Genomic DNA, 26,304 nt, shown 5'->3' with positions numbered 1-26,304 from the left:
CCCACACTTCTTCCATTAGTACGCAGACATCTAAGATACTGATTTGATTCCTCACCTAGTTCTGTCTTGTCTCTCCCTTATCTCTGCTATACCAGCCCATTCTCCCCCCAAATTCCAACTCTTCTCCCAGGTCTCCATGTTTTTGACTTACATGTGGGCTTTGGTCACCTGCCCCCTTCAAACCTAGTTTAAAGCCCTCCTCACTAGGTTACCCAGTCTGTATCCAAATATGTTCTTCCCCTTCCTTGATAGATGGACCCCATCTCTGCTTAGCAGTCCTTCTTCCTGGAATAGCATCCTGTGGACAAGGAAGCTCTCCTGGCAACACCATCCTCGCAGCCAGACATTCACCTCCAGGATGAATCTGTCTCTCTCTGGGTTCCTACCCTTGACGAGAAGGATTGAAGAGAACACCACCAGAATTCCCAACTCCTTCACCCTTATCCCAGAGCCCTGTAGTCCCTTCTGGTCTACTGAGGGTCATACCTCACAGTATCATTAGTGCTCAATCAATGAGTAGCCGGGGCAATAGATCGAGGGCTGGATGATCCTCAACAATCCCTTCATAACATCTCAGATACGGGCCCCTGGCAGGCAGCATACATCCCAGGACCCCATGTCTGGGCAACAGATGGGTGCCTCCGTCTCCCTCAGAAGAGAGTCACCAACCACCACTACTCTACGTTTCCTCCTGGGAGTGGTGGCTGCGATCCTCCCAGCCATGGGGGTACATGGGCTTCTCCTCCTCTGGGGGTGATTCCCCATCGCTCGCTGCTAGGGCAACATAACAGTTTTCCATCACCATGGTGGGAGGGTTGGGAGTAGGGGTGGAGCACTGCTCACTGCCAGAAGTAACCAGCAGCCAGCGTCCTCCCTGTGACAGAGCCATATCCTCCTCCCCCAGTAGTGTGACAGAAGTCCTCTGTAGCTGGATAGCTACCTCAGCCTTGGATGTCTTTATAAGAATACTCTCAAGGAATTCTTCATGGCCATGGATGGTCCTCACCCTAGCCATTTCCTGCTGTAGCTCTCCCACCTGTTCTCTGCGCTAATCAAGGAGTGTCTACTCTGTGCTGCAGACAACTAATAAACCCGACTGCTTTTCCCGCATTGGCTGAGAGTCACTGCACAGGCTGAAGGTGGGGGTGCCTTGCTGCCTTTGGGTGTATAAGTCTCGGTCAAGTGTCCAACGCAGGGAGCTCACGGTGCCCAACAGGGGTGCTGAGGCTCCAAGGTTTGGTTGAAGGAGGCGGTGAAGCCAAGGAGCTTGCCCTAGTGACAGGGTGAGACCCTAAGGGAGCCTGGCACACTGAAGGGGTCCTCCCAGGGATTGGTCCAGAGCACGAACTTGTGGGTGCAGGAAAGGGCTATTTCATGGACCCTGTGAAGCCGGTCTGAGCAGTTTCCCTCCTGTTTGCTATCTGACACCCTGAGTTTTGCTCCTGGAGCAGTTCTTGGCTGGACCGGGGACCACAGGCTGATCACTGGAGTTCATGCAGCTCCAATCCCTCCTGCAGCATCATCATCACAGGGGAGCAGGCAGTGTTTTCCCCAGGAATTGAAATGGGGGGGTGTTCAAATTTACGGGGTGGGGGGTCAGGGCCGATGAAGAGTGAGACTGTGAGGGTGAAGATGGACTGTATGGCACCATAGTAAAAACTGAAAAAATGTTTCATGACCATTTTATTAGATTTTAAAATCATCACAGAAATTAAAGTTGGCTACTCAAGCCTTCTATGAAGCACTACATCTACATCCTTCTTGCTTTCATGTTATAATTTTGCACAACTCTGTTAATGAACTTCTTGAACGTAATGCATTCATCTTTGGTGGCTTCTCGTGTGTCCGGTACTTCCATTTCTTGAACTGAGATGCTCATTAGTTCATTCACATGATCAGGCAGAAGGCGACCGCTTTCAGAACACAAAATTCTATTCTATGCTGAAAAAGAACGCTCAACTGTAGCCGTTGTGACTGGGAGTAGCAAGAGATGAATTTCTACTTCTTTCATCCCAGGAAACATAGCACAAGATCGGGTCGAGCCACTAGTGATGATAAAAAAGAAGTTGAAGTCAAATCTTCATTCATTCATCGTACAATATTCCATTCTGTGTTCAAATTCTCTATTCTGTCCTGAGCACATGGCAGCCCCATTGCTGGTAGTGCCTCACTCCACTCAACTGTTGGTGTTTTATAGGACAGGGATCTATAAAAGCTACGTAGAGGTTGAGTAGAATCTAGAAGTTGCTGTTGTAGATTTTTAAGAATCAAGTCTGTGTACTTTTTCAGTTGTCTTAAACACTTCTTGTCCTCTTCACTTAAGGATTCAAAATAAATGACTTCATTAGTCAACTTCTGGACTGAAGTCTTTGCTTCTTCCAGGACTTTTACAATGGATAGCTCTCTGATCCAAATGTAGCTTCTGGACAAGCTTTGCTGGACAAAGATCTGCTACTGTTGTGGCAGATGCCTGGATGGCATTGTTTAATGACCCAAGTGGTTTCAACAGTAGACTTACAAGAGAGAGAATGGCAATAGTCTTCTCTGAACATAGTAGCAAAAGTAATCCACCAGCCTTACTACTTAGATCCATCCCATCTTGGTAGATGCTTTCCAAAGCCAGTAATAATGGCTGGAGTAATTTTAAGACAAAAGCCAAGGATCGCTCATGAGAAAGCCAGCGGATTTTCCCAGGTTGAACTAATTTGAGTTGATGCTCAAATAAATTTGTTAGTCTCTAACGTGCCACAATTACTCCTTTTCTTTTTTCAGTCCCAGTGTATCTTCTATATTTTCCAAGATATTCAGTCTTTCTGGACTCTTGCTGAAAAAAGAATATCATGAAGATATTACATTTATAGCTTTTTTAATGTTTTTGAAGAGTCTTCAGCTCGTACTAGTGCTAGTTGGAGTAGATGGCCTCTGCAGTGGGAATAGGAGAGATTAGGGTTACGCTTTTCTCCGAGCAAAGCTTGTACTCCACCATGTCTTCCAGAGAAGTTTGCAGCTCCATCAAATGCACAAGCAGCCATCTCTTTGGGGTCCAATTGACAAGCATTTAACTCTTCTAAGATGTGGGTTGTCACAGATGCAGCCAATGTGTCTTCTATAACTTGAACATCTAGAAATGCATCTACTGACCTATCAGTGACATCAAGATAATGTACACAATGACTTAATACTTGATGACCATTTGCACAGGTGCATTCATCAGCCATGTATTCATCAGCCATCAAAATATTTTGAATGTGGTGAGAGAGTTCTTCACTTTTTCAACTGTTGAGTCTTTCACTGTTGCATCACATGCATCTAGCCAGTCACTTGAGTTTCCTGCAGAAAGATAGTTAGCATTTGCTGGTCTTGTTCAGAACCAGTGTTCAACTTCAGGATGAACAAGTGACAATGCACTTAACATTGGCCTCCAGTTTGTAGTGTGTGGTATTTCTTGCCTAAATAGAAAGTATGATGCTACAGCCATGTTTGTTCACATGAACTGTGTTGTGTCTCCAGCATTCTTAACAGCCTCATTAACACTCACTGGTTTTGCACTTGGTCAGTGGAGACTCAGAGTTCACAGGTGCTTTCACGTGAGTTCACCTTCCAGGTGGGGGGCAAGAAGGCACCTTGCTTGTTCGTCCAACTGCTCACTGTTCGCTCTGGTCACTGTTGTTTGTTCTGCTACTGTTCACTCCATCGCTCTGTTGCCAGTGGCCCTGCACCGTCACCTTCTGCTGCCACCTGTTACTGTGACCTCTGTGAGTTGGTCTCTTGAGGTTTCATCAGCTCTTAGTGATTTCAGCTGAGCTCTCAGTGGGGGAACCTCGCTGCTAGTGCAGGCTGGGCTGTCTCTTCCACAGAAACACTGTCCCCACTGCAGATCTGAGCACTTAGACCTGATTATCAGTGATTTCAGCTGTAGTGATCACTTAACAGAACAAAAGACTCTCTGTGGAGCCCAATCAGCTCTGTCTTTAAACAGTGGAGAGGGGCAGGTCAACTAGTACTTGTGACTCAGGCAGACCATCAAGCAAAACACCTGTCCCCACCCTCTCTCTTGATGCCCTCAGTCAGCACAGGGCTAAGGACAGATCTACTGCCCTTAACTCTTACAATAATCAGAGTAGCAGCTGTGTTAGTCTGTATTCGCAAAAAGAAAAGGAGGACGTGTGGCACCTTAGAGACTAACCAATTTATTTGAGCATAAGCTTTCGTGAGCTACATCCGATGAAGTGAGCTGTAGCTCACGAAAGCTGATGCTCAAATAAATTGGTTAGTCTCTAAGGTGCCACAAGTCCTCCTTTTCTTAATAAAAACAACATTTCATACCCCCCCCCATCCAAGTGATTTGTAACCAACCCCAGCCAAAACCCATCACTTGGGCAGCACCGCTCTGCTTGGTGGGTACCTAGGTAGATTAGGTGTGAATGTAAATACAATCTGGCCCTGAAGCCTCCCCCCCCAGCCCTCAGCTCATCACTAGCTGTCGGGGGATATGGGGGGGGGGGGTAAACAGCCATGGGGGGTGCAGGGAAATCCGGCGAGATCCGAGGGCCCCGGGCCCCATTTGTGCAGAGTCACTTCCCAGCCCGGCCCCAGCGCTTCCCCCGGCGTCTCTCAATCCCCGGGACAGCAGCCGCCGCCAAGCCAGCGTGTAACCGCTGCCCGGTCCCTGCTCTGTCCTCCCAGCACCAGCCGCTCTCCCCGGCCCGGCCCGCGGCCCCTTCCCCCGGCCGGGCTGCAGCGCAGGGACTTGGCCCCGCTGGACCCGGCCCCGCTGCGGGGCGAGACCCCCGAGCTCGCCCCGCCGCGCCGAGCCTGGGCTCCCGGCTCCTCCCTCGGGAGCTGGAGTCACCGAGCGTCACGAACCCCCCTGCGCGGGCCCCACCCGCCGCCGGGCCAATCCGAGGCTGAGCCGCCGCCCCCGCCCCCGCCGCAGCCCTTTGTTCCGCCGGGGAGCCATGGCCGGGGCCGGGGGTCCAGCGCGGCGCCTGCTCCGGCCCCGCCGGCCGCGGGGCAGCGAGGTGGGCCGGGGTCTCTCGGGGCAGATCCGGGGTCGCGGGCGGGGCCTCTGGGGGCAGATCCGGGGTCGCGGGGGGGGCTCTGGGGACAGATCCGGGGTTACTGGGGGGGCTCTGGGGACAGATCCGGGGTCGCGGGGGGGCTCTGGGGACAGATCCGGGGTCGCGGGGGGGCTCTGGGGACAGATCCGGGGTTACTGGGGGGGCTCTGGGGACAGATCCGGGGTCACTGGGGGGGCTTTGGGGACAGATCCGGGGTTACTGGGGGGGCTCTGGGGACAGATCCGGGGTCGCGGGGGAGGCTCTGGGGACAGATCCGGGGTTACTGGGGGGGCTCTGGGGACAGATCCGGGGTCACTGGGGGGGCTTTGGGGACAGATCCGGGGTTACTGGGGGGGCTCTGGGGACAGATCCGGGGTCGCGGGGGAGGCTCTGGGGACAGATCTGCCCCGTGCGCCCCGTAGCCGGGGAAGTAACGGGGTGTCCGAGGCCAGGGGACGGGATGGGGAGCGAGCTGGGGGACAGAGACCAGGGAACGTTCACAGCGGGAGCACCAGGGGTCGGCACCACTGTGTTGCACAAAGGACACTTGAGGAAATCACTCTGCTCAGTGACGGACATGGGGGGGCAGTTGTATCATTCGGGGTCATTCAACGTTCCTTGAAAAATGACCACGGACCTCGACATTTTTGCCCCTGACGCTTGTGTCCGTGTAGGGCCACGTTGCTGGTCCCTGGTGAACGCTGCAGGCGGATCAGGTCACCCCATCTCCAAAAGATGTTTGAGAATTGGGAAAGGTGCAGAGAAGGGCAACGCAAATGATGAGGGACATGGAACAGCTTCCCACTGGGGAGAGATTGAAAACTCTCTGAGTCTTTCAGCTTGGAAAAAAGATGACTGGTGGGGGGACGGACATGATAGAGGTCTATCAAATCATGGATGGTTTGGAGAAAGTGACTAGGGAAATGCTATTTACTCTGCATGCAACACAAGAACCAGGAGTCACCCGATGAAATTAACAGGCAGCAGGTTTAAACGAACACAAGGAAGTATTTCTTCACACAAGGCACAATCAGCCTGGGGGCTCGTTGCCATGGGATGTTGTGAAGGCCAAAAATACAACTGGGTTCGCAAAGACATTAGATAAATTCAGGGAGGACAGGCTGGTGAATGGCTGTTAGCCAAGATAGTCAGGGACATGCCCTCCCCCCAGCTCCAGGTGTCCCTAAACTCTGCCAGAAGCTGGGACTGGATGTCAGGGAGTGGATCTTGTGATAATTGCCCGGTTCTGTTCATTCACTCTGAAGCATCTGACACCAGCCACTGTCAGAGACAGGATACTGGGCAAGGTGGACCATTGGGTCTGACCCAGTATAGCCCTTCTAATGTTCTTATGTGGGAGGAATAGCTGGAGCTGGGGATTGTGGGGCTGTTTGGGTTTGGGGGGTTGTTTGGAGCTGGGGTCTGGGGGGAGTCAGAGCCAGACTTGGGATCTGTTGGTGTGAGGGGTCTGTAGATGGGGTCTGTAGATGGGGGGAGGGTCAAAGCTGAGCCTTGGGGGTTTTTGTAAAGGGAAATTATGCCTCACCAATCTACTAGAATTCTTTGAGGGGGGTCAACAAGCATGTGGACAAGGGGCATCCAGTGGATATAGTGTACTTTGATTTTCAGAAAGCCTTTGACAGGGTTCCTAACCAAAGGCTCTTAAGCAAAGTACTGTCATGGATTAAGAGGGAAGGTCCTCTCATGGATTGGTAACTGTTAAAAGATGGGAAACAAAGGGAAGGAATAAATGGTCAGTTTTCAGAATGAAGAGAGGTAAATAGTCCCCCAGGCGTCTGTACGGAGACCAGACCTATTCAACATATTCATAAATGATCTGGGAAAAGGGGTAAACAATGAGATGGCAAAATTTGCAAATGATACAAAACTATTCAAGTCCCAAGCAGACTGCGAAGAGCTACAAAAGGATCTCTCAAAACTGGGTGACTGGGCAACAAAATGGCAGGTGAAATTCAATGTTGATAAATGCAAAGTAATGCACATTAGAAAACATAATCCCAACTATACATATAAAATGATGGGGTCTAAATTAGCTATTACCACTCAAAAAAGAGATCTTGGGTCATTGTGGATAGTTCTCTGAAATCATCCACTCAGTGTGCAGCGGCAGTCAAAAGAAGCGAACAGAATGTTGGGAATCATTAAGAAAGGGATAGATAATAAGACAGAAAATATCATGTTGCCTCTAGATAAATCCGTGGTACGCTCACATCCTGAATACTGTGTACAGATGTGGTCATCCCATCTCAAAAAAGATATATTGGAAAAGATTCACTGATTAGGGGTCTGGAACGGCTTTTGTATGAGGAAAGATTAATAAGACTGAGACTTTTCAGCTTGGAAAAGAGACGACTAAGAGGAGATAGATAGAGGTCTATAAAATCATGACTGGTGTGGAGAAAATAAATAAGGAAGTATTATTTACTCCTTCTTGTAACACAAGAACTAGAGCTCACCAAATGAAATTAATAGACGGCAGCTTTAAAACTAACAAAAGGAAGTATTTTTTTCACACAATGCACAGTCAACCTGTGGAACTCCTTGCCAGAAGATGTTGTGAAGGCCAAGAGTATAACAGTTCAAAAAAGAACTAGATAAGTTCACGGAGGACAGATCCATCAATAGCTATTAGCTAGAATGGGCAGGGATGGTGTCCCTCGCCTCTGTTTGCCAGAAGCTGCAAATGGGCAACGGGATGGATCGCTTGATGATGACCTGTTCTGTTCATTCCTTCTGGGGCACCTGGCATTGGCCACTGTTGGAAGACAGGATACTGGGCTAGATGGGCCTTTGGTGTGACCTAGTTCGGCCGTTTTTATGGTTGTTTGGGATGTAGGTGGGGCTGGGGAATGTTTGGGGCTGAGGTTTGGGCTGCACTCGGCACTTCACCCGGGTGTCCCGTGTCTTCCTTGAAAAACCTGGTCCCGCTCTCACTGCCCCCCTGAGATCTTCCTCACTGAGGCAGAACTGTATGTGGCGAGAAAGTCAGAGTCCCAGAGGTTCTCCACAGGCATGTGCAGGGCAGGATTTGACCCTGAAATCTGAAAGCTCTGAGGCACTTTTGAGCAGTTTGTAACATCCCACCCCGCTTCTTCCAGGAGGCACCGGGAGAGCATCTGGCCTGTCTGCGAAAAGCCGAGGAGGAGTGGCAAAGCGCGGAGCTGCTGGTAGGTGCCCAGAGCCCCTTTCCCCTCAGGTTTGCTTGGGACCAGAGTGCCCTGAGTGACACCAAACGCAGGGCCCATCCAGCCAGCCTCAGCCAGGAAAGCATCCCCACTGGAGCCCAGGGAGAGGGCAGGGTCAAACGTGGGAGCAACATGATGTGTTTAGGGTCCAAGAGGCTGCTGGGCAGGAGAGTGTCGGTCTATGGCCTGGAGAGTCCCTGCCCAAGGGCTGCTCAGATATTATAGTGACCAGGGTTCCTTTCTAGCACCTGGGGAGACGGGGGCGAAGGAGAGGAAATGTGGGTGGGCAGATGAAGACTTTGGTTGAGTGCAATTTGGTGAGGTTTTGGGAGAAAAGCCCCTCCTGTGAGCCATGGACAGCTCACCCCACCCTTCTTCCTCCACCCTTCCTGGCCTAACTGAACTCCCGTCACCCGCCGCATCAACCCTGTGTTCTGGTAAATAACTCCCCCATCTGCTGGGTGGCACAGTTCTGATTCTCCCCTGTTACCGAGCTGCCCCCTCCCTGGGTTGCAGAAACAGACTGAAGCCGAGCGTCAGAAGATCGTTGCGGAGTGGAAGGAGCTGCGAGGGTTTCTGGAGGAGCAGGAGCAGCTCTTGCTGTCCCAGCTGGAAGAGCTAGCCAGAGCCATTGTCAAGAGAAGGGATGAAGGTGTCTCCAGACCGTCCGGGGAGATTTTCCTGCTCAGAGGGAAGGGGCAGCAGCAGCTGAGGAGCCAATCCCCACAGGTCAGACTGGCTTATGGCAGTGGTAACACGCTGCTTCTCAGCCCTAGACCCTAATGCACCTCACAAGGGAGGGTCAGGGACATTATCCCTATTGTACAAAGGGGAAAGTGAGGCACAGGACGGAGCACAGTCCTGCCCACAGTCACACAGTGAGTCTGGGGCAGAGCCAGGGACGGGACCTGGAGTCCTGGGTGCTGTAACCCCAAGACCATCTCTCCTGCCCTATAAATGTCTGTCTGCGTTTGCACTTTGAGGGTGAACTTCCCAGCCCACCCTCTCCCCGCCAGGCCCAAGGTCCCATGTCGTCCCAGGCTAGTGGGTTCAGTGGTGTGAGGGGACTTGCGGGAGCTCTCAGCACTAGGGGGAATATTCTCTTCCTGTAAAGTGCCTGGGGAGTGACTTTCCCCAATGGCGACCTCCTAGCAGGGCCTCCTGGGGTTGCTGGGGGCAGATGTCCCAGCTGTGGGGGAGGGAGCTGTCAGCTGTTCTCTGAACGTGAACCTAAGTGTCTGAAATTCCCCAAATTCCCCTGCAGAGCGGGAGGCTACCCCAATCTGGACAGGCCACTGACGGCCTCTTCTTTCTCCCCCTCTGCAGGGTACGGGATGCACTGAGAGCAGGTATGTCCTGGGCTCCATTTCCCACGTTCGATTGTAAAGCGATGGTTTAGACTTGGAATTCTACTGCCGACGGCGCTTCCCCCACTGCGACACATGGGCTGAGTGCCTGAGATCACGTCTTTCCTTAGTGGCTGCCTCAGGAAGGAGAAGAGCCTCTTACTGTCTGACAGCTAATGAGGGCTGGCAAAAATGGGGCCTGTGGGCCAGACCCAGCCTGGCTGGGGTATTTGTGTGGCCACGTCACGTGTTCACAATGTGCAGAATCTCAGCTTCTGTCTTTTTAAAATAGGCTTCTAGCCTTCACGGTTGCAAAGAAACCTTCCGAAATGCAAAGGGAGGCGATGCTGCCTTCCTGAGGGCTTGTCTACACATGAAACGGTGGAGCTGCACTGCTGCAGTGTTTCAGTGTAGACGCTCCCTATGGCGACGGGAGGGGTTGTCCCATTGGCATAGGTAATCCACCTCCCCGACAGGCAGTAGCTAGGCTGATGGAAGACTTCCTTGTTCGACTTAGCATTGTCTACCGGGGCAGTCAAGTTGGCTTATCTGCACTGCTCAGAGGTGTGGATTTTTTGCACCCCTGTGCAATGTAGTTAAGACCACCTAATATTCTAGTGCAGACCAGGCCTGAGTCTGTGAAACAGCCTGAAACCCTGGCTCAGAGATGTGTGAACCCCCCTGGCCCATGTGAATCTCATTGGTGTGTCAGCTGAAATGACGTCACTTGAAGGTCAACATTAAACATTCCACTGCTGATCTCTTTAGCGGAGGGGATGGGAGTGAAGCCCTTGAGAGGTAGGAATAGGGAGTTGCTCTAGGGAGGGAAGATCAAAAGAGAGACACAGGCTGTGTCTATCCTGGCAACAGAACAACAAAACTTTTGTCTTTCAGGGGTGTTAAAGAAAGACCAAAGTTTTGTGTGGCAAGTGCTAGTGTGAACAGCACGTTCTTGGCAGGAGCGCTCTCCTGCTGAGAATGCAAACACCGCCGTTGGGGGTGGGAGTTTTTTGTTGGAGGAGAGCCGACAAACAATGGCTACACTACAATGGCTACACTACGGGACTTTTAGACAAGCCCACAAAGACAAGGATGGGGGGAAGGCAGGGAAACAGGGTAGAAATAGCAGAAGTGGCTGTTTTCCCTCTGAGTGAAAAAAGTTGTGACTTTATAAAAAACAGTATATAAAAGGGCAGATTTCCTACCTTGATCTTTGTGCATGGGTGTCCCCAGTTTATGCCCTAGCTGATGGACAGTGATAAAAAGTGGGATACAGTGCTCTCCACCAATGGGGCTGACACTTCTGGGGTCACTGCTTTAGCTGAAGTTCTCAGGGCTTTTGACATTAAATGGTCCATGTTTAATAGCTGGGGAAGACCTGGGCTCTGTCTGTGGCCACTGTGAGTACATGGCATGCGCCCACTCTTTCGTCTCTGTCTCCTCCCTTTCCACATAATCCCAATGCTGGTGCCCATTGTTACTGGAATAACCCAGGGTGGAGGGTGGCTCAGCAGCCCAGCGTGTCCCAGAGAGGGCACCAGAACCTGTCTCCATTCTGTGTCTCAGTGGCTCCCCACATCCCATCTCTCTGGGCCCATGGAGAGCACAGAGCTGTGGGCAGGTGATGTCTCAGACGATAAAGCTCAGATGCAGGTTTCCCGGAGTTTGGGGGCTTCTGGGATTGGAGATCGGACCCATTCTCACCCTTCCTGCTTTCCTCAGCAGGGAGGATGGGCCGTTTCAGAAGCCAGAGCTGGGGTTTGCGGAGCTGGAGAAGAGACTCAGCGACTTCTCTCTGAAAAGTGCCATCCTGCAGGAGGTGCTGCTGGGATTCAAAGGTGAATTGGAGTTTGGCAGCAGCGTCCCTTGTAGTGAGAGGGACCCTCGCCCTGGGGAGGAGTCAGGGCTATAGTGATGTCGCTGACCCTGGGCTCCGTCTCACAGCCCCAGCTCAGGGAGTTGCCCTTCCCCATGCGAGTAGCCCTGTGGGGCTGGCTCTGCCTGAGTTATCAGCCTCGCGCTGGGTCACCGTCTCAGAATGAAAAGCAGGCACATTAGAAACCAATAGGAATAAGCCCAAGAACATGAGGGCCTGGATTCTCACCTCTCCCATCCTCTCCTTCCCCAGAGACTCTGCGACTGGAGCTGGAGAACAGCACAGGTACGTTTCTGTCTCTCATGGGGAGGTTTCAGACCAAGAACCGTGTTAGCGGCAGGGGATTGCTGCCTCCAGCCCGAGATAAACCTGAAAGCGGTGGAACAGTGACTGCCCCGTTTACTCCTGCGGTGATGTCTGGTGGGGGTCAGAGTGAATCCTGAGCTGACAGGCGCAGTTCCCTTTGAGGAAAGGAACAAGAACCTGAATGGTGTGAAATGGGGAGACGAGGCTGAAACATCCATCCGCGGGGCAGTCTGCAGCTTTAATGAGCGACTGAAAAAGGCCACAAGGCGGCCGTAGAGTCTCAGGAGTGAGGGACAGGAATCAAGCTATCCCTTGTCTAGACTGATCCTGAATGAGACATGGGGCTGCTATACTGTGTACAGACTGGCTGTGAAAGGGAAGAGAGCACTGAGTTGTATAGGGGCTCATCCGGAAAGTGGAGGGGGCTTCGCTAGTGGAGATCAGTGTTTCTCACAATTCACATTGGCGATTCTTTATCTGGGGTAAGGAACTTTTGCAACTTTCTTACATTTACTCTAAAAGTAAGAACCGACCTATGGATGAGTGTTCAGCCTTCACGGTGTGTGTTTCAAGAGGTTGACAGAGAATCCCTGACCTTGAGTGATAAGAGTGTGCAGGGCCTGGGGCAATGAGATTTCCTTTATTTAGGTCCTAATAAAACTTTCAGTATGTCCTGGCCCTCATGACTGTCTTTCCTGAGCCCCCTGGGAGCCATGACTAAGGCAATGATTTAGTCATGGGCGTTTTTAATAAAAGTCATGGACAGGTCACCATGAACCAAAAATTCACGGCCTGTGACCAGTCTGTGACCTTTACTATAAATACCCCTGATTAAATCTTAGCGGGGAGCCCACAGGGAGCCAGCAGCTGGGGAACGCTGAGCAGAGGCTGCTCTGGCCACCCCCTGGGCCACTGCTCGGGTAGGTCCCGGGGCCAGCCACACCGGCTGCTGCTCGGATAGTCCCTGGGGCCAGCTGCCAGGGGCCGCCGAGCAGCGGCTGGCCCCAGAGCTGCTCCAGCAGCAGCCACAACCAGACTCTGTATACAGACTGTACTGACCACAACATTCAGAGCATTACAGGCTTTCATAAAATACCTCACTTGACGTATGTGTATACACAATAACATTGTATACAGCCTTCCTCAGAATGGTAATGAGGCGGATGAACTGGAAGGGTGGAATCAGCGTCAACGGAGAGCAGTAAAACCACCTCAGATCGTGGATGATAGCGTGCTAATTGCCAGAAACACTATCAAACGACAGAAAATGCTGCAAGGACTCGACATAGAAAGCAGCCAAGTCGGACTGAAAATGAACCGCTCTAAATTGAAGTGTATGCGGTTTGAAGCCTTGCCAAAAGCTCAAATAATAGTCAAGGGGGAACAAATAGAAGTTGTTGAGCAATACGTCTGTTTGGGCCAAGAAATTAACATGCTCCACGATCAGGAAGGCGAACTGTCGCAAAGAAAGGAAGCTGGTTGCCATGCATTCAATTCTATCAAGGATGTTCTCCAAGGAAAAATCAACAAGGCAACACACGTCAACCTCTTCAAATCTTCAGTAGTGCCGGCAATGTTATACGGCAGCGAAACATGGGCACTTACCAAGATAGAGGAGCAACAACTCCTCTGTCATGGAGACGGTGATGGAAAGAAGAATTCTGAGGATTTCAATCAGGGACCACGTCCTCAATGATATGATCAGACAGCAGAGTGGAGTGCAGGACGTCATTCTTGAAAGCAGGTACAGTAAAATGCGATGGGCAGGGGAATATAGCAAGGCTCACTGAGAATCGATGAACTGTAGCTGTCGCTGAGTGGTACCTATGGGAACTGAAATGACCACTCTGCCGACCTCCAAAGAGATGGGAAGATTTTATCATGCAAAGACATGGCCGCACCTGGAGAAGGAAGGATAAGAGAAGAATAGAAGACGTATTGTGATCGGCGCAATCTAAATGAGCGCTGAAGGACGATCGATCAAGATGACTACCAGTTGATTCAGTTGCTTATTCTTTGTGGTTCAGATCTTCTGTTCTACACTTGGCATGTCCAGATCCTGGTTGTCACAATTGTTGTCCAAGGGAATCTGCCAATACCATTTGACGAGATGAATTGTGCTACAGTATTTTGCTTTACCCAAAGTGTCTAACTTGTCATCATCTCTGGCCTACGGTATGCATCAGGGACTGTGACACCATTCCGTTTTCTAGAATCAACACAAAACCTTGCAGCTTAGCTTTTTTAGGGAGCAACATCACAGGAGAGGCCCAGGAGCTGCCAGACTCTTTAATTTCCTGTATCCAGCACTTTGTACTTCTTCACAAATTTGTTTTTGTACATTACCTGGATGCCCTGCTGGAGGCAGGCTGGGGTCCCACCGTGTCAATCCTATGGAATATTTTATGAGTCATCCCTAGCATGTTTGAGAACACTTGCTTGTGGCTTTGCAGAACAGCCAAGATCTCTGCCTTCTGAGTGGGTGTTAGCTCTGTGCATACCTCAGTCCTGCCAAGTGACGAGTCACCCTGGCATTCAGGATGCCTCAGACCCTCCTTCCTCAGAACACACTGTATTCACAATTGCTTCTCTATTGTGACAGGCTCTAAGCCTATTAACATGGAAAGTAACACGTAGTGTAGGGCCACATTACTTTGGGGATCATTCTCGTGTTCTGCAACTTCGTAGGGTTCCTCCCAGGAGGTTTGCTTTTTGTCTTTGTAGCACTAATACTTTTGTGTGCTCTGGCGCTCAGTGTTTCAAGAGGCAGGATGTTCTCATTCCCTTCCTGTGGACTTTCCGCCCCCCTGTTTGTAAATAGGGTGTTTTGGTTCTACCATGCTTAATTTACAGCAGAGACAGGTAGATAGCTGCCTTCTCTCCTGCCTGGAGGGAATCGGCTTTTCCCTGTTTGGCCACAGACGTTAAAGCATAATATCGTTGAGTATCCATATTTACTCATACAGTGTTAATACAGACATTTCACAAAGATATTAATCACCAGTGTCATTAGCTGTCAGAAAAGAGCTCACTCAGTACACAATATTACTGTATTATAAAAATCCACAATCAGTGGATTCATTTGCTTATTACTTTAGGTCCAGCCCCCCCATCTTTATAGACCAGTAAACCTTTGAAATGGATTCTTCTGAGGGTCACCCCTCAAAGTCAAGTTTATTCAAGCTGTGAAGCGACATGGAGTCCGGTGGTGAAAGAAGCTCCATGCTCTTTCTTCCACTGCTGTTTGTGAGGAAACTGATAAAATGCAAATTATTTTATCTCCCTACCCCATCCCTGTGAGTTTGATGGCCCTGTTTATTGCTTATATGTAAATGTACCTTCATTGTCTCTGCCTGATGGTTGGGCTGGTCAGAGAAGCGAGCAGTTCCTTTGTCTAGAGCAGACCTGTTTACCAACTCCCCCAACATATTTTGATTAAACACATTTTATTCATAACCCCAGTATATATCAGTAACTCTTAATACACACTGTGTCCATGCATCATGCAAGAATATTAATGATCAGCGAGTTATTAGTTTTCAAATGATACCTCACAAGGCCTGTTTTTATAGAGATTATTACGACGGTATGTAGGATGTGAATACAGGGGTGCTTTGGGTCAGACAGTGAAACACCTCTTGGGGCTGTTCTGCATGCAGTGTGTGAGTGTCATTACCAGGAGGGGATTGGCTGCGAGGAGGTGAATTCACAACCAGAGTTCCCTCTAAGCTGCCCGGCTGCGCGGCCACCCAAGAGTCAAGCAAGGGCCACGCACTTGATTAGCAGAGTCCTGCACATCCGGCACATGTGTTCAGGTGCCCCTCCCCCTGCTGCTCTGCAGCCACGTTGCTCCGGCCCTTTGCCTTGGAGCCCCGGGCCAGCTGCTCCTGGGACCCTCCAGTTTGCAGTGCCGGGGTGGGGGCGGCACTGATGTCAGGTTATCCCCCTCCCCCTGCCCCCCCTCAGTGCATGTACCCAACCTCTGCAGAGAGGGGTAGGGGACAGGGCTGAGGAGCAGGACAAAGCTGCTGGCAGCTGCTATGGTCTGAATGAGCCTTCTGGTGAGTGCCTCTCTCTTTAAAGAGACAGCGCATGGTCTCTCATACCCTTCCCCAGCAGGCAGCACACACGCACTCTGTCTCTCTCACACACACACTTTCACACTCACCTCCCAAAACATACTTCTTGTTGTTACTTCTTGGTACTTCCTGCAATACACATATATTCTCTGTGATTTTATTCTTTCAAAGTGCTGTTATTTTAGTTCTTTCACTGGTCTATGCATTTTATTTCTCTCTTATGCTTAAATTTAATTCTTTGAGTAGTGAGTTCTAAAATGTCTAACCTGTCCTGGCTGGAGTAATTATCCCTATGGTAACTTTTAAAAAATATATATTATATCTAGGTTTTTTGTGTCTACTGGTGGTGCACATCTGCACTTTACCTTAATATTGGTGCACATAACAAAATTAATTCTACACATGGATGGAAAAAAATTAGAGGGAACATTGCTCCCAACCTCTCCCTTTTCCCAGGGGTAAACCGGGGTCCCTTGTTTACCCTGGACTTCTGCCCTTTTTCTGTGTCTTGTGCTCACTAGATGCTCTGGCTTGCACATAGGAGTCAGCCAGACTGGCTGCTTCCTGAACAGAACCTAAAGTTTTATCCTAAATGGCTTCTCTGATTTCGTCAGAGCATATTCTCGTGAAATGTTCATGTGCAAAAAGGTAGAATAACTGGTCATAAACCTCCACACCTTTCCCCAAAAGTAGTAAGGCATTCCTCGATACAATCTGACTCTTCGTATGCAGGGCATAGTTTGTAAATCTGGGTGTTCCTTGGGAAGAGAAATACCTGTGGGCTTTGAGATCTGTCCATGCTTATTCATTGTGTCCAGGATATACACCCTCTCTTCTATCCTTCTCTTGGGCTTCTTTCTGATCGGCTTCTTTGGCTCCTTCGTCAACTCCCATCTTCGGCTCTCTGGTCTGTTTCCCGTGTTTGGTGTTTACGTTCTTTATCTCACTGTGTGGCTTTCCATTTTTAGTGTCCACATGCTATTTTTGCAGCTCCCACTCTTTATCTTTCTGATGATAGAATCACAGGGTTAGAAGGGAACACAAGGGTCATCTAGTCTAACCCCCTGCCAAGATGCAGGATTTGTTGTGTCTAAACCATCCAAGACAGATGGCTATCCTGTTTCTTTTCGAAAACCTCCAGTGAAGGAGCTTCCATGACTTCCCTAGGCAAATTGTTCCATTGTCCTACTGCTCTTACAGAGAGGACATTTTTCCTGAGATTTAATCTAAACTTGCTATGCTGTAATTGAACCCATTGCCTCTTGTCCTGCCCTCTGTGGTAAGAGAGAACAACTTTTCTCCATCTTATTTATGGCAGCCTTTCAAGTATTTGGAGACCGCTATCATGTCCCCCCTCAGTCTCCTCTTTTCCAAACTAAATATACCCCATTCCTTCAGCCTTTGCTCGTATGGCTGCATTCCATCCTGTTGATCACCTTTGTCGCTCACCTCTGGATCCTTTCTAGTTTCTCAACATCCTTTCTATACAGCGGTGACCAAAATAGGACACACACAGGACTCCAGCTGAGGCCTAACCAGTGCTAAATAGACCCAAATAGACCTCCTGTGACTTGCTTGATCAGCCTCCAATCTGGCCAGTTATAACTTTGGGGTTACTTCGCTGTTACTTAATTTAAAATTCCTCCTTTTGGTCTATTGAAATAAACAGAAAATAATAAAACTGTGTTTGGAGTGTAAACCTCAGTCAAGTAGCAAGCTGTGTGAAAATCCTGTCCTACTACATCAGTGTGATGCTTTGGGGGTTCACCCAGACTGGTAGGGGTTCAGTCACTGCCTGCCCTGGAACGCTGGGTGATTCTGTGCTGTGCCACTTTGGATCAGAGCTCTGCCATCAGCCGCCTGCTCACAGCACGACAGCCTCCCCCTGGCTTCCCCCAGCCTGGCTACTCCTGGCAGGGTGGCACCAACAGCCCTTCCGTCCTGGGTCTCCCCAAAACTGAACCAGTCTGCTCACAGACCTCGTTAAGTTCGCTGCCTCCAAAGAGACACAGCCCACGCTAGCCTGGTAGTTTAGTTGATGACTTCATGCTTCAGTTTAATACTGAAGGAGAGACTGGGTGAGGAAAGTGGTCAGTGGAAACATGTAACTCAAAGAACCAGGCAGAGAAAAAGACGGGCTAGTGAAGGAGAAATAGAGCTTAGGAACAGGTTTGCAGAGTTGGAAAATGAAGAAGGGGCTCAGCAGGTACTTGTTGAAGGTGGAAGGGTAAGGAAGAAGAGAAGAGAGGCTAGTCCTATAGGAAAAGGGAAAGAGTCAAGGGAGACTACAACAAATATGAGCCCCAGGAGGATACAGGATGGGTTGAAGAGGATTGTAAGGGAAAATAGGAATGGAAAGAACTTGCAGCCAGAGGGAACGGGAGAGACTGGAGAATAGCACTGTCACCAGGAAAAGGCAGGTCTATGTGATCGGGGACTCTTTATTGAGAAGAATAGACAGGCCTGTAACTAGAGCTGATCCTGAGAATAGAAGGGTGTGCTGTCTTCCAGGTGCTAAGATACGGGATGTAGACCTGAGGTTGAAAAGGATCCTAAAGGGAGCGGGAAAGAATCCCCTAATTATCCTTCAAGTGGGAACAAATGATACAGCCAGATTCTCGCTGGAAAGTATCAAGGGAGACTATGCTAGGCTGGGGAAGACACTTAAGGAAATTGAGGCTCAGGTGATCTTTAGCGGGATCCTTCCTGTTCCTAGAGAAGGGCAACAAAGGTCTGACAAGATTATGACTGTCAACAGATGGCTTAGGCAGTGGTGCTATAAGGAGGGCTTTGGGATGTATGGCCACTGGGAGGCATTCACAGACAGAGGTCAGTTCTCTCGGGATGGACTTCATCTCAGTAGGGAAGGAAATAGACTTCTAGGATCGAGGCTGGCACAACTGATAAAGAGAGCTTTAAACTAGGAATTGGGGGGAGATGGATGGGAGATGTCCAGAAAATCTCCACGCCAGATTTTAGCATTGAGAGGGAAGAAGATGAAGTAAGAAAGGATACAGCCATGGGTAGGAGAATGTATATAAGGAGCGAGGGCGGTGTGGATACTAGTCTAATAGGTTATACGGGCTGTAGAATGACTGTGCCTAATAGGGTACAAAATGTGAGCGAGTCCAAACAGAAAAAATTAAGATGTTTGTACACCAATGCGAGGAGTCTAGGTAACAAAATGGAGGAACTAGAGCTACTGGTGCAGGAAGTGAAACCAGATATTATAGGGATAACAGAAACATGGTGGAATAGTAGTCATGACTGGACTACAGGTATTGAAGGGTATGTGCTGTTTAGGAAAGACAGAAACAAAGGTAAAGGTGGTGGAGTAGCATAGTATATCAATGATGAGTTAGAATGTAAAGAAATAAGAAGCAATGCAATGGATAAGACAGAGTCCGTCTGGGCAAAAATTACATTGGGGAAGAAAACTAGTAAAGCCTCTCCTACGATAGTGCTTGGGGTGTGCTATAGACCTCCGGGATCTAATTTGGATATGGATAGAGCCCTTTTTAATGTCTTTAATCAAGTAAATACTAATGGAAACTGCGTGATCATGGGAGACTTTAACTTCCCAGATATAGACTGGAGGACCAGTGCTAGTAATAATAATAGGGCTCAGATTTTCCTAGATGCGATAGCTGATAGATTCCTTCATCAAGTAGTTGCTGAACCGACTAGAGGGGATGCCATTTTAGATTTAATTTTGGTGAGTAGCGAGGACCTCATAGAAGAAATGGTTGTAGGGGACAATCTTGGCTCAAGTGATCATGAGCTAATTCAGTTCAAACTAAATGGAAGGATTAACAAAAATAAATCTGCAACTAGGGTTTTTGATTTCAAAAGGGCTGACTTTCAAAAATTAAGGCAATTAGTTAGGGAAGTGGATTGGATTGAAGAACTTATGGATCTAAAGGTAGAGGAGGCCTGGGATTACTTTAAATCAAAACTGCAGAAGCTATCGGAAGCCTGTATCCCAAGAAAGGGGAAAAAATTCATAGGAAGGAGTTGTAGACCAAGCTGGATGAGCAAGCATCTTAGAGAGGTGATTATGAAGAAGCAGAAAGCATACAGGGAGTGGAAGATGGGAGGGATCAGCAAGGAAAGCTACCTAATTGAGGTCAGAAGATGTAGGGATAAAGTGAGAGAGGCTAAAAGTCGAGTAGAGTTGGACCTTGCAAAGGGAATTAAAACCAATAGTAAAAGGTTCTATAGCCATATAAATAAGAAGAAAACTATGAAGGAAGAAGTGGGGCCGCTTAACACTGATGATGGAGCGGAGGTTAAAGATAATCTAGGCATGGCCCAATATCTAAACAAATACTTTGCCTCAGTCTTTAATAAGGCTAAAGAGGATCTTGGGGATAATGGTAGCATGACAAATGGGAAGGAGGATATAGAGGTAGATATTACCATATCAGAGGTAGAAGCGAAACTGAAACAGCTTAATGGGACTAAATCGGGGGGCCCAGATAATCTTCATCCAAGAATATTAAAGGAATTGGCACCTGATATTGCAAGCCCATTAGCAAGAATTTTTAATGAATCTGTAAACTCAGGAATAGTACCGAATGATTGGAGAATTGCTAATATAGTTCCTATTTTTAAGAAAGGAAAAAAAAGTGATCCGGGTAACTACAGGCCAGTTAGTTTGACATCTGTAGTATGCAAGGTCCTGGAAAAAATTTTGAAGGAGAAATTAGTTAAGGACATTGAAGTCAATGGTAAATGGCACAAAATACAACATGGTTTTACAAAAGGTAGATCGTGCCAAACCAATCTAATCTCCTTTTTTGAAAAAGTAACAGATTTTTTAGATAAAGGAAATCAGTGGATCTAATTTACCTAGATTTCAGTAAGGCATTTGATACCGTGCCACATGGGGAATTATTAGTTAAATTGGAGAAGATGGGGATCAATATGAACATCAGAAGGTGGATAAGGAATTGGTTAAAGGGGAGACTGCAACGGGTCCTACTGAAAGGCGAACTGTCAGGTTGGAGGGAGGTTACCAGTGGAGTTCCTCAGGGATCGGTTTTGGGACCAATCTTATTTAATCTTTTTGTTACTGACCTTGGCACAAAAAGTGGGAGTGTGCTAATAAAGTTTGCAGATGATACAAAGCTGGGAGGTATTGCCAATTCGGAGAAGGATCGGGATATTATACAGGAGGATCTGGATGACCTTGTAAACTGGAGTAATAGTAATAGGATGAAATTTAATAGTGAGAAGTGTAAGGTTATGCATTTAGGGATTAATAACAAGAATTTTAGTTATAAGTTGGGGACGCATCAATTAGAAGTAACGGAAGAGGAGAAGGACTTTGGAGTATTGGTTGATCATAGGATGACTATGAGCTGCCAATGTGATATGGCTGTGAAAAAAGCTAATGCGGTTTTGGGATGCATCAGGAGAGGCATTTCCAGTAGGGATAAGGAGGTTTTAGTACCGTTATACAAGGCACTGGTGAGACCTCACCTAGAATACTGTGTGCAGTTCTGGTCTCCCATGTTTAAAAAGGATGAATTCAAACTGGAGCAGGTACAGAGAAGGGCTACTAGGATGATCCGAGGAATGGAAAACTTGTCTTATGAAAGGAGACTTAAGGAGCTGGGCTTGTTTAGCCTAACTAAAAGAAGGTTGAGGGGAGATATGATTGCTCTCTATAAATATATCAGAGGGATAAATACAGGAGAGGGAGAGGAATTATTTAAGCTCAGCACCAATGTGGACACAAGAACAAATGGGCATAAACTGGCCACCAGGAAGTTTAGACTTGAAATCAGACGAAGGTTTTTAACCATCAGAGGAGTGAAGTTTTGGAATAACCTTCCAAGGGAAGCAGTGGGGGCAAAAGATCTATCTGGTTTTAAGATTCTACTCGATAAGTTTATGGAGGAGATGGTATGATGGGATAATGGGATTTTGGTAAGTAATTGATCTTTAAATATTCAGGGTAAATAGGCCAAATCCCCTGAGATGGGATATTAGATGGATGGGATCTGATTTACTATAGAAAACTCTTTCCTGGGTATCTGGCTGGTGAATCTTGCCCATGTGCTCAGGGTTTGGCTGATTGCCATGTTTGGGGTCGGGAGGGAGTTTTCCTCCAGGGCAGATTGGAGAGGCCCTGGAAGTTTTTTTTTTTTGCCTTCCTCTGTAGCATGGGGCATGGTTGACTGGAGGGAGGCTTCTCTGCTCCTTGAAGTTTTGAACCATGATTTGAGGACTTCAATAGCTCAGACATGGGTGAGGTTTTTCATAGGAGTGGGTGGGTGACATTCTGTGGCCTGCGCTGTGCAGGAGGTCGGACTAGATGATCAGAGTGGTCCCTTCTGACCTTAGTATCTATGAATCTAATACACAGCACTAAGATAGTTTTGTAATAAAACAAGAATAAGTTTACTAACAGACCATAGATTTCAATGATACTAAATAAGAATAGAAGACAGAGGTATGGTTACAGGTAAAACAAAACGAAATACATTTTCTAGTGACACAAACTTAAAACGTCAGCAAGTTACAATCTTTGTCTCAGCAGGTTTCTCAGCTGTAGTCCATTCCAGCTGCCCTGGGTTTTCAGGATGGTAATGGATGCCAGAATGGCTGGGTATGTGACCCAGAGTCTGTTGTCTCTGTGCCAAGAGCCAGGAAGGCTCCTTGCATTCCTCGTCATGAGTGCTAAATGGTCTCTCCTCCCACCCCCGCCCTACCACGCACTTGGTTTAGCTTGGTGGTTTGGTTTATGATATATGTAGATTGCTTTTCTTTGTCCTCCCAGGAATTAACTGGTTCAATTTCCATTGGAGACACAGGAAAACAAGTTTCAGAGTAGCAACCGTGTAAGTCTGTATCCGCAGAAAGAAAAGGAGGACTTGTGGCACCTTAGAGACTAACAAATGTATTTGTGCATAAGCTTTCGTGAGCTACAGCTCACTTCATCAGATGCTCATGCTCAAATAAATTTGTTAGTCTCTAAAGTGCCACAGGAAAACAACATTCCTTTGTGTGGGACAGGCTGGGCGTATGCACTGCTTATAAAGCACATTTGAAAAACCTTTTCAGCACATGCCTATAATTCTTTACACATGACCAGTGCGTATAGCACACAGTCCCATTAATGACTGGCACGTTACCTGTTTGCATATGATACTTTACATAACAACTTTTAGTACTGATAGTGACAACAGTGTGTTGGGACAAAGGGTGTCAGCCTGAGGAGAGTCACGGTTTGGTGTGCCCTCTGCCAGAGGACGCTAAGGGTTGCATGGTCTACAGAGGGACGGGGAGATTTGGGGGGGATCTGGAGCTGCAGGGGATCCTAGCCCGTTAACATAGAATCTCTGTCCAGGCCCCATTGCTTTGGAGCCCACCCTCCATTTACTTTAATCCACTTTCACTTTCTTTTCCATATTTTTTTCACATATTCTTATCTCTTGTCCTCTCTCCATCACTCACTTCCCCCCACAGATGCCCTTCCCTACCCACTGAGACTGCAGACACTGTTCCCGAGTCCTTACATTCCCCCCTCACGCTTCCTTCCCCAGCACAAATGGGCACTTCATTGATTATGTCACAACGTGGTTAAGAGATTTCTGGGGACTCAGAGAATGTCGCTTTCTCTTCCCCGTCTGCAGCAGCCACAGTCTCTCTTCCCTGCAGGCTCCTTGGATCTTTGAGCCAGTCCCACCTGAGGCCACATGGCCCGATTCTTGTTTCTCACATTCTCCTTTCGCAGAGAAAATAAGAGTCTGTTGCTCCAGAATTATATTCTGTAATTTCCCAGCCATGTTCCACACACTGGGGAATTTTAATACTCCCTTCCACTGCACCTGACTCACTAGATTTCCTGACATCTGTTCCCTCTGCACCGCTGCATTCATTGACACCCTCACTCCCTCCCATCCCCTACTGTGCTGAAACCCCTCCAGCTTATGGTCACTGGTCTCGGCTTCTGTAGGACTCATTGTCACTGGGCGCCTCACTGTCAGTGAGAACTGGATGCAGGGTGGTGTCCCTTCTGGCTGGAGCTCCCTCTTTCTGGGACATAGGAATGTGTTCTCTGTATTTTAGGATCCGCTCTATTGTCTGGCTGTGAGTGTTTCCAGGAGAGATGTGGATAGTTAAAGTCTCCCCATTAGCTGAGTATCCTGCAGCTTTGAGCGCCTGGGGAGCTGGCTCTGGGATTTTACTGCTTTAAATAAGTTTACGTTAAATAATAGAACATTGTCACAAATATCCCACACATTCACCTGCTCTCACTTATTTTCTTCCCCTGAGCAGGGTTTCCAGTTTCCAAGTCTAATATTTTCTTCCAGCTGGAACAAGATAAAGAGCTGTGGGTGCTGGCTCTCCTGGGCTCAGAGCAAAGAGATCTTGGGAGCTGATTGCACAGATGGGAGTTAAACTAACTCAAAACTTCTTTTTGTGCAATGAAAAGAGTTTGGATTCTGTATAAAGACCTTGTGAACTCTGAGTTTAGGATTGTCCCAGCATGTGATCCTCATGAAGGAGGTCACAGCTTCCCACCCACCTTCACTGAGATCTGGCATAGCTTCCTCCCTGATTACCCTTCCCCTGGAGTGGAGGCAGATTGATCCTGTCCTCTCTCTCCTCTGGGGAAAGTTTTGGGAGGAGTCAGCTCTTGATTTTTTCCATCTCTCCAGCAATTATTTTGGTTTGTTTCCCCTTTCCCCAGATCAGGGAACGACTCATGACTGGATTCTCTCTCTGTTGCAGCAGGTGATGGAGCAGTGAGTGAGAACGAGGAGGAGAATCCTCAGCAGGGGGATACACAGCACAGGGAACCACCTGGGATGTTATCAGAAAGATCTGAAAAGAATATTCACTGGAGTCTTGAGCAGAGAAAAGGTCATCAGAGTCATCACTGGCCAGAGAAGCAGCAGCAGGGAAAACAGCTGGGGGATTGTCGGGGAAGTGGCAAGGGTCTCCAGGAAACCACAGCCCAGCAGAGAATCCCCACAGGAGAGAGAAAAAACACCTGCACTGAGTGTGGAAAAATCTTCAGTAGCTGCTCAGCTCTTAGTACACATCAGAGAATCCATATGGGCAAGACACCCTATAGATGCTACGATTGCGGGAAAAGCTTCAATCGGAACTCGCACCTTAGTAGACATCAGAGACTCCACACAGGACAGCGACCCTTTAAGTGCTCCGAGTGCGGGAAAAGTTTCAGTGTGAGCTCAAACCTTATTGCACATCAGACAATCCACACAGGAAATAGACCCTTTACATGTTCTGAGTGCGGGAAAAGCTTCAATCGGAACTCAAACCTTATTACACATTTTAGAATCCACACGGGAAGTAGACCTTTTACTTGTGCTGACTGTGGGAAAAGCTTCACTGACAGCTCAAACCTTACTCAGCATCAGAGAACCCACATGGGGGAGAGACCCTACAGATGCTCAGAGTGCGGGAAAAGCTTCACTCGGAGCTCAGACCTTATTAGACATGAAACAATCCACACAGGAGACAGACCCTTTAAATGCTCAGTGTGTGGGAAAAGTTTCAATCAGAACTCGCACCTTATTACACATCAGAGGATCCACAAAGGAGAGTAACCCCATAAATAGTTTGGCTACGGCTGGCCGAAGATTTTTTTTTTTTTATAATACATTTGCTATTTCCCACATAGTGACCTTTAAAGCTCTTTGCACCATTTGCTTCATTGTGGTCCTTCAGCTCCCGCAGGTGAGTTGCGTGCTTTTGTGACTCACCCTTCTTTGCAGTGAAGCCCATCGTGCTTTCTATCAATTCCTTGATATGTAGGTTCACTGTGTAAGTCATGGGAGTGTGTGCCCCTCCTGACAGGAATGTCCATCAGTCCCAGATACGGAGAGACGGGTGACTTCAACTAGCTACATATAGGTAAAATCTACTTGGACCTTGTCTCTATTAGGGTTTTCTGTGGAGTTAGCAGCTCTGGTAAAGTGGTTGGGGTTAGCTAGCATATTTCTCCTTAAACTGACCTAACCTCCATCACTCTTCCTAGTTCAGACAACCCTAAGCATCACATTTATATTTACTCCTGTGGGAATTCTGTGCCAAAAAAATAAAAATTCTGCACAAAAAATTTTAAAATTCTGCAAATTTTATTTGTCAAATAACACTACATGATCATGTGCGTTTCAATTATTTTGGTACCTTATGTCAAAATACCTGTCAGCAAGTATAACGGTAACAATACAGAAACACACAAAATTTCCCCCAGGAGTAGAGAGTTAAAGAAACTCCTGTGGCAACCCGGTTCCAGTTTCTCTGCCCGCACTACCCAGAGCACAGCCAGGGGGGGCCAGATACCCACAACCCCCCCCCCCCCACGTCCCAGCCCCGAGTGCAGCCGCAGGCTCTCCCAGCCCAGAACACACACCCTCTCTCTCCAGAGTCCAGCCGTGGCCCCCCTAA

The 26,304-nt window shown here is 48.2% G+C and overlaps 1 protein-coding gene across 3 annotated transcripts; it reads left to right on the top strand.

Annotated features, from left to right (window-relative positions):
• The first annotated feature begins 4,919 nt into the window (after window positions 1-4,919).
• On the top strand, window positions 4,920-26,298 carry LOC119849182 (zinc finger and SCAN domain-containing protein 2-like). Of its 3 annotated transcripts, none has more exons than XM_043503268.1 (7): window positions 4,920-5,021; window positions 8,180-8,248; window positions 8,783-8,995; window positions 9,593-9,615; window positions 11,335-11,450; window positions 11,741-11,773; window positions 24,622-26,298. In XM_043503268.1, exons 1-7 carry the CDS (start codon window positions 4,959-4,961, stop codon window positions 25,458-25,460), a joined length of 1,356 nt encoding a protein of 451 aa, XP_043359203.1. In that variant the 5' UTR covers window positions 4,920-4,958; the 3' UTR covers window positions 25,461-26,298. The 3 variants fall into 3 exon arrangements, with proteins under 3 accessions (XP_043359203.1, XP_043359202.1, XP_038241941.2); XM_043503267.1 differs by having other exon boundaries at window positions 11,338-11,450; window positions 24,619-26,297; XM_038386013.2 differs by having other exon boundaries at window positions 24,619-26,297.
• Window positions 26,299-26,304: the final 6 nt, after the last annotated feature.

This window comes from Dermochelys coriacea, chromosome 27, assembly GCF_009764565.3.
Source record: "Dermochelys coriacea isolate rDerCor1 chromosome 27, rDerCor1.pri.v4, whole genome shotgun sequence".
Taxonomy (NCBI): Eukaryota; Metazoa; Chordata; order Testudines; family Dermochelyidae; genus Dermochelys; species Dermochelys coriacea.
Note: the sequence above shows the minus strand (reverse complement) of the source record. Positions and strands in the feature narration are given on the sequence as shown.

What these genes read in the sequence shown, in the direction of transcription:
- LOC119849182 (XM_038386013.2), top strand. Translation starts at nt 4,959, where the DNA reads ATGGCCGGGGCCGGGGGTCCAGCGCGGCGCCTGCTCCGGCCCCGCCGG. An exon ending in GCCGGCCGCGGGGCAGCGAG is followed by an intron (nt 5,022 to 8,179) that starts GTGGGCCGGGGT and finishes CGCTTCTTCCAG; the next exon opens with GAGGCACCGGGAGAGCATCT. An exon ending in TGAGGAGCCAATCCCCACAG is followed by an intron (nt 8,996 to 9,592) that starts GTCAGACTGGCT and finishes CCCCCTCTGCAG; the next exon opens with GGTACGGGATGCACTGAGAG.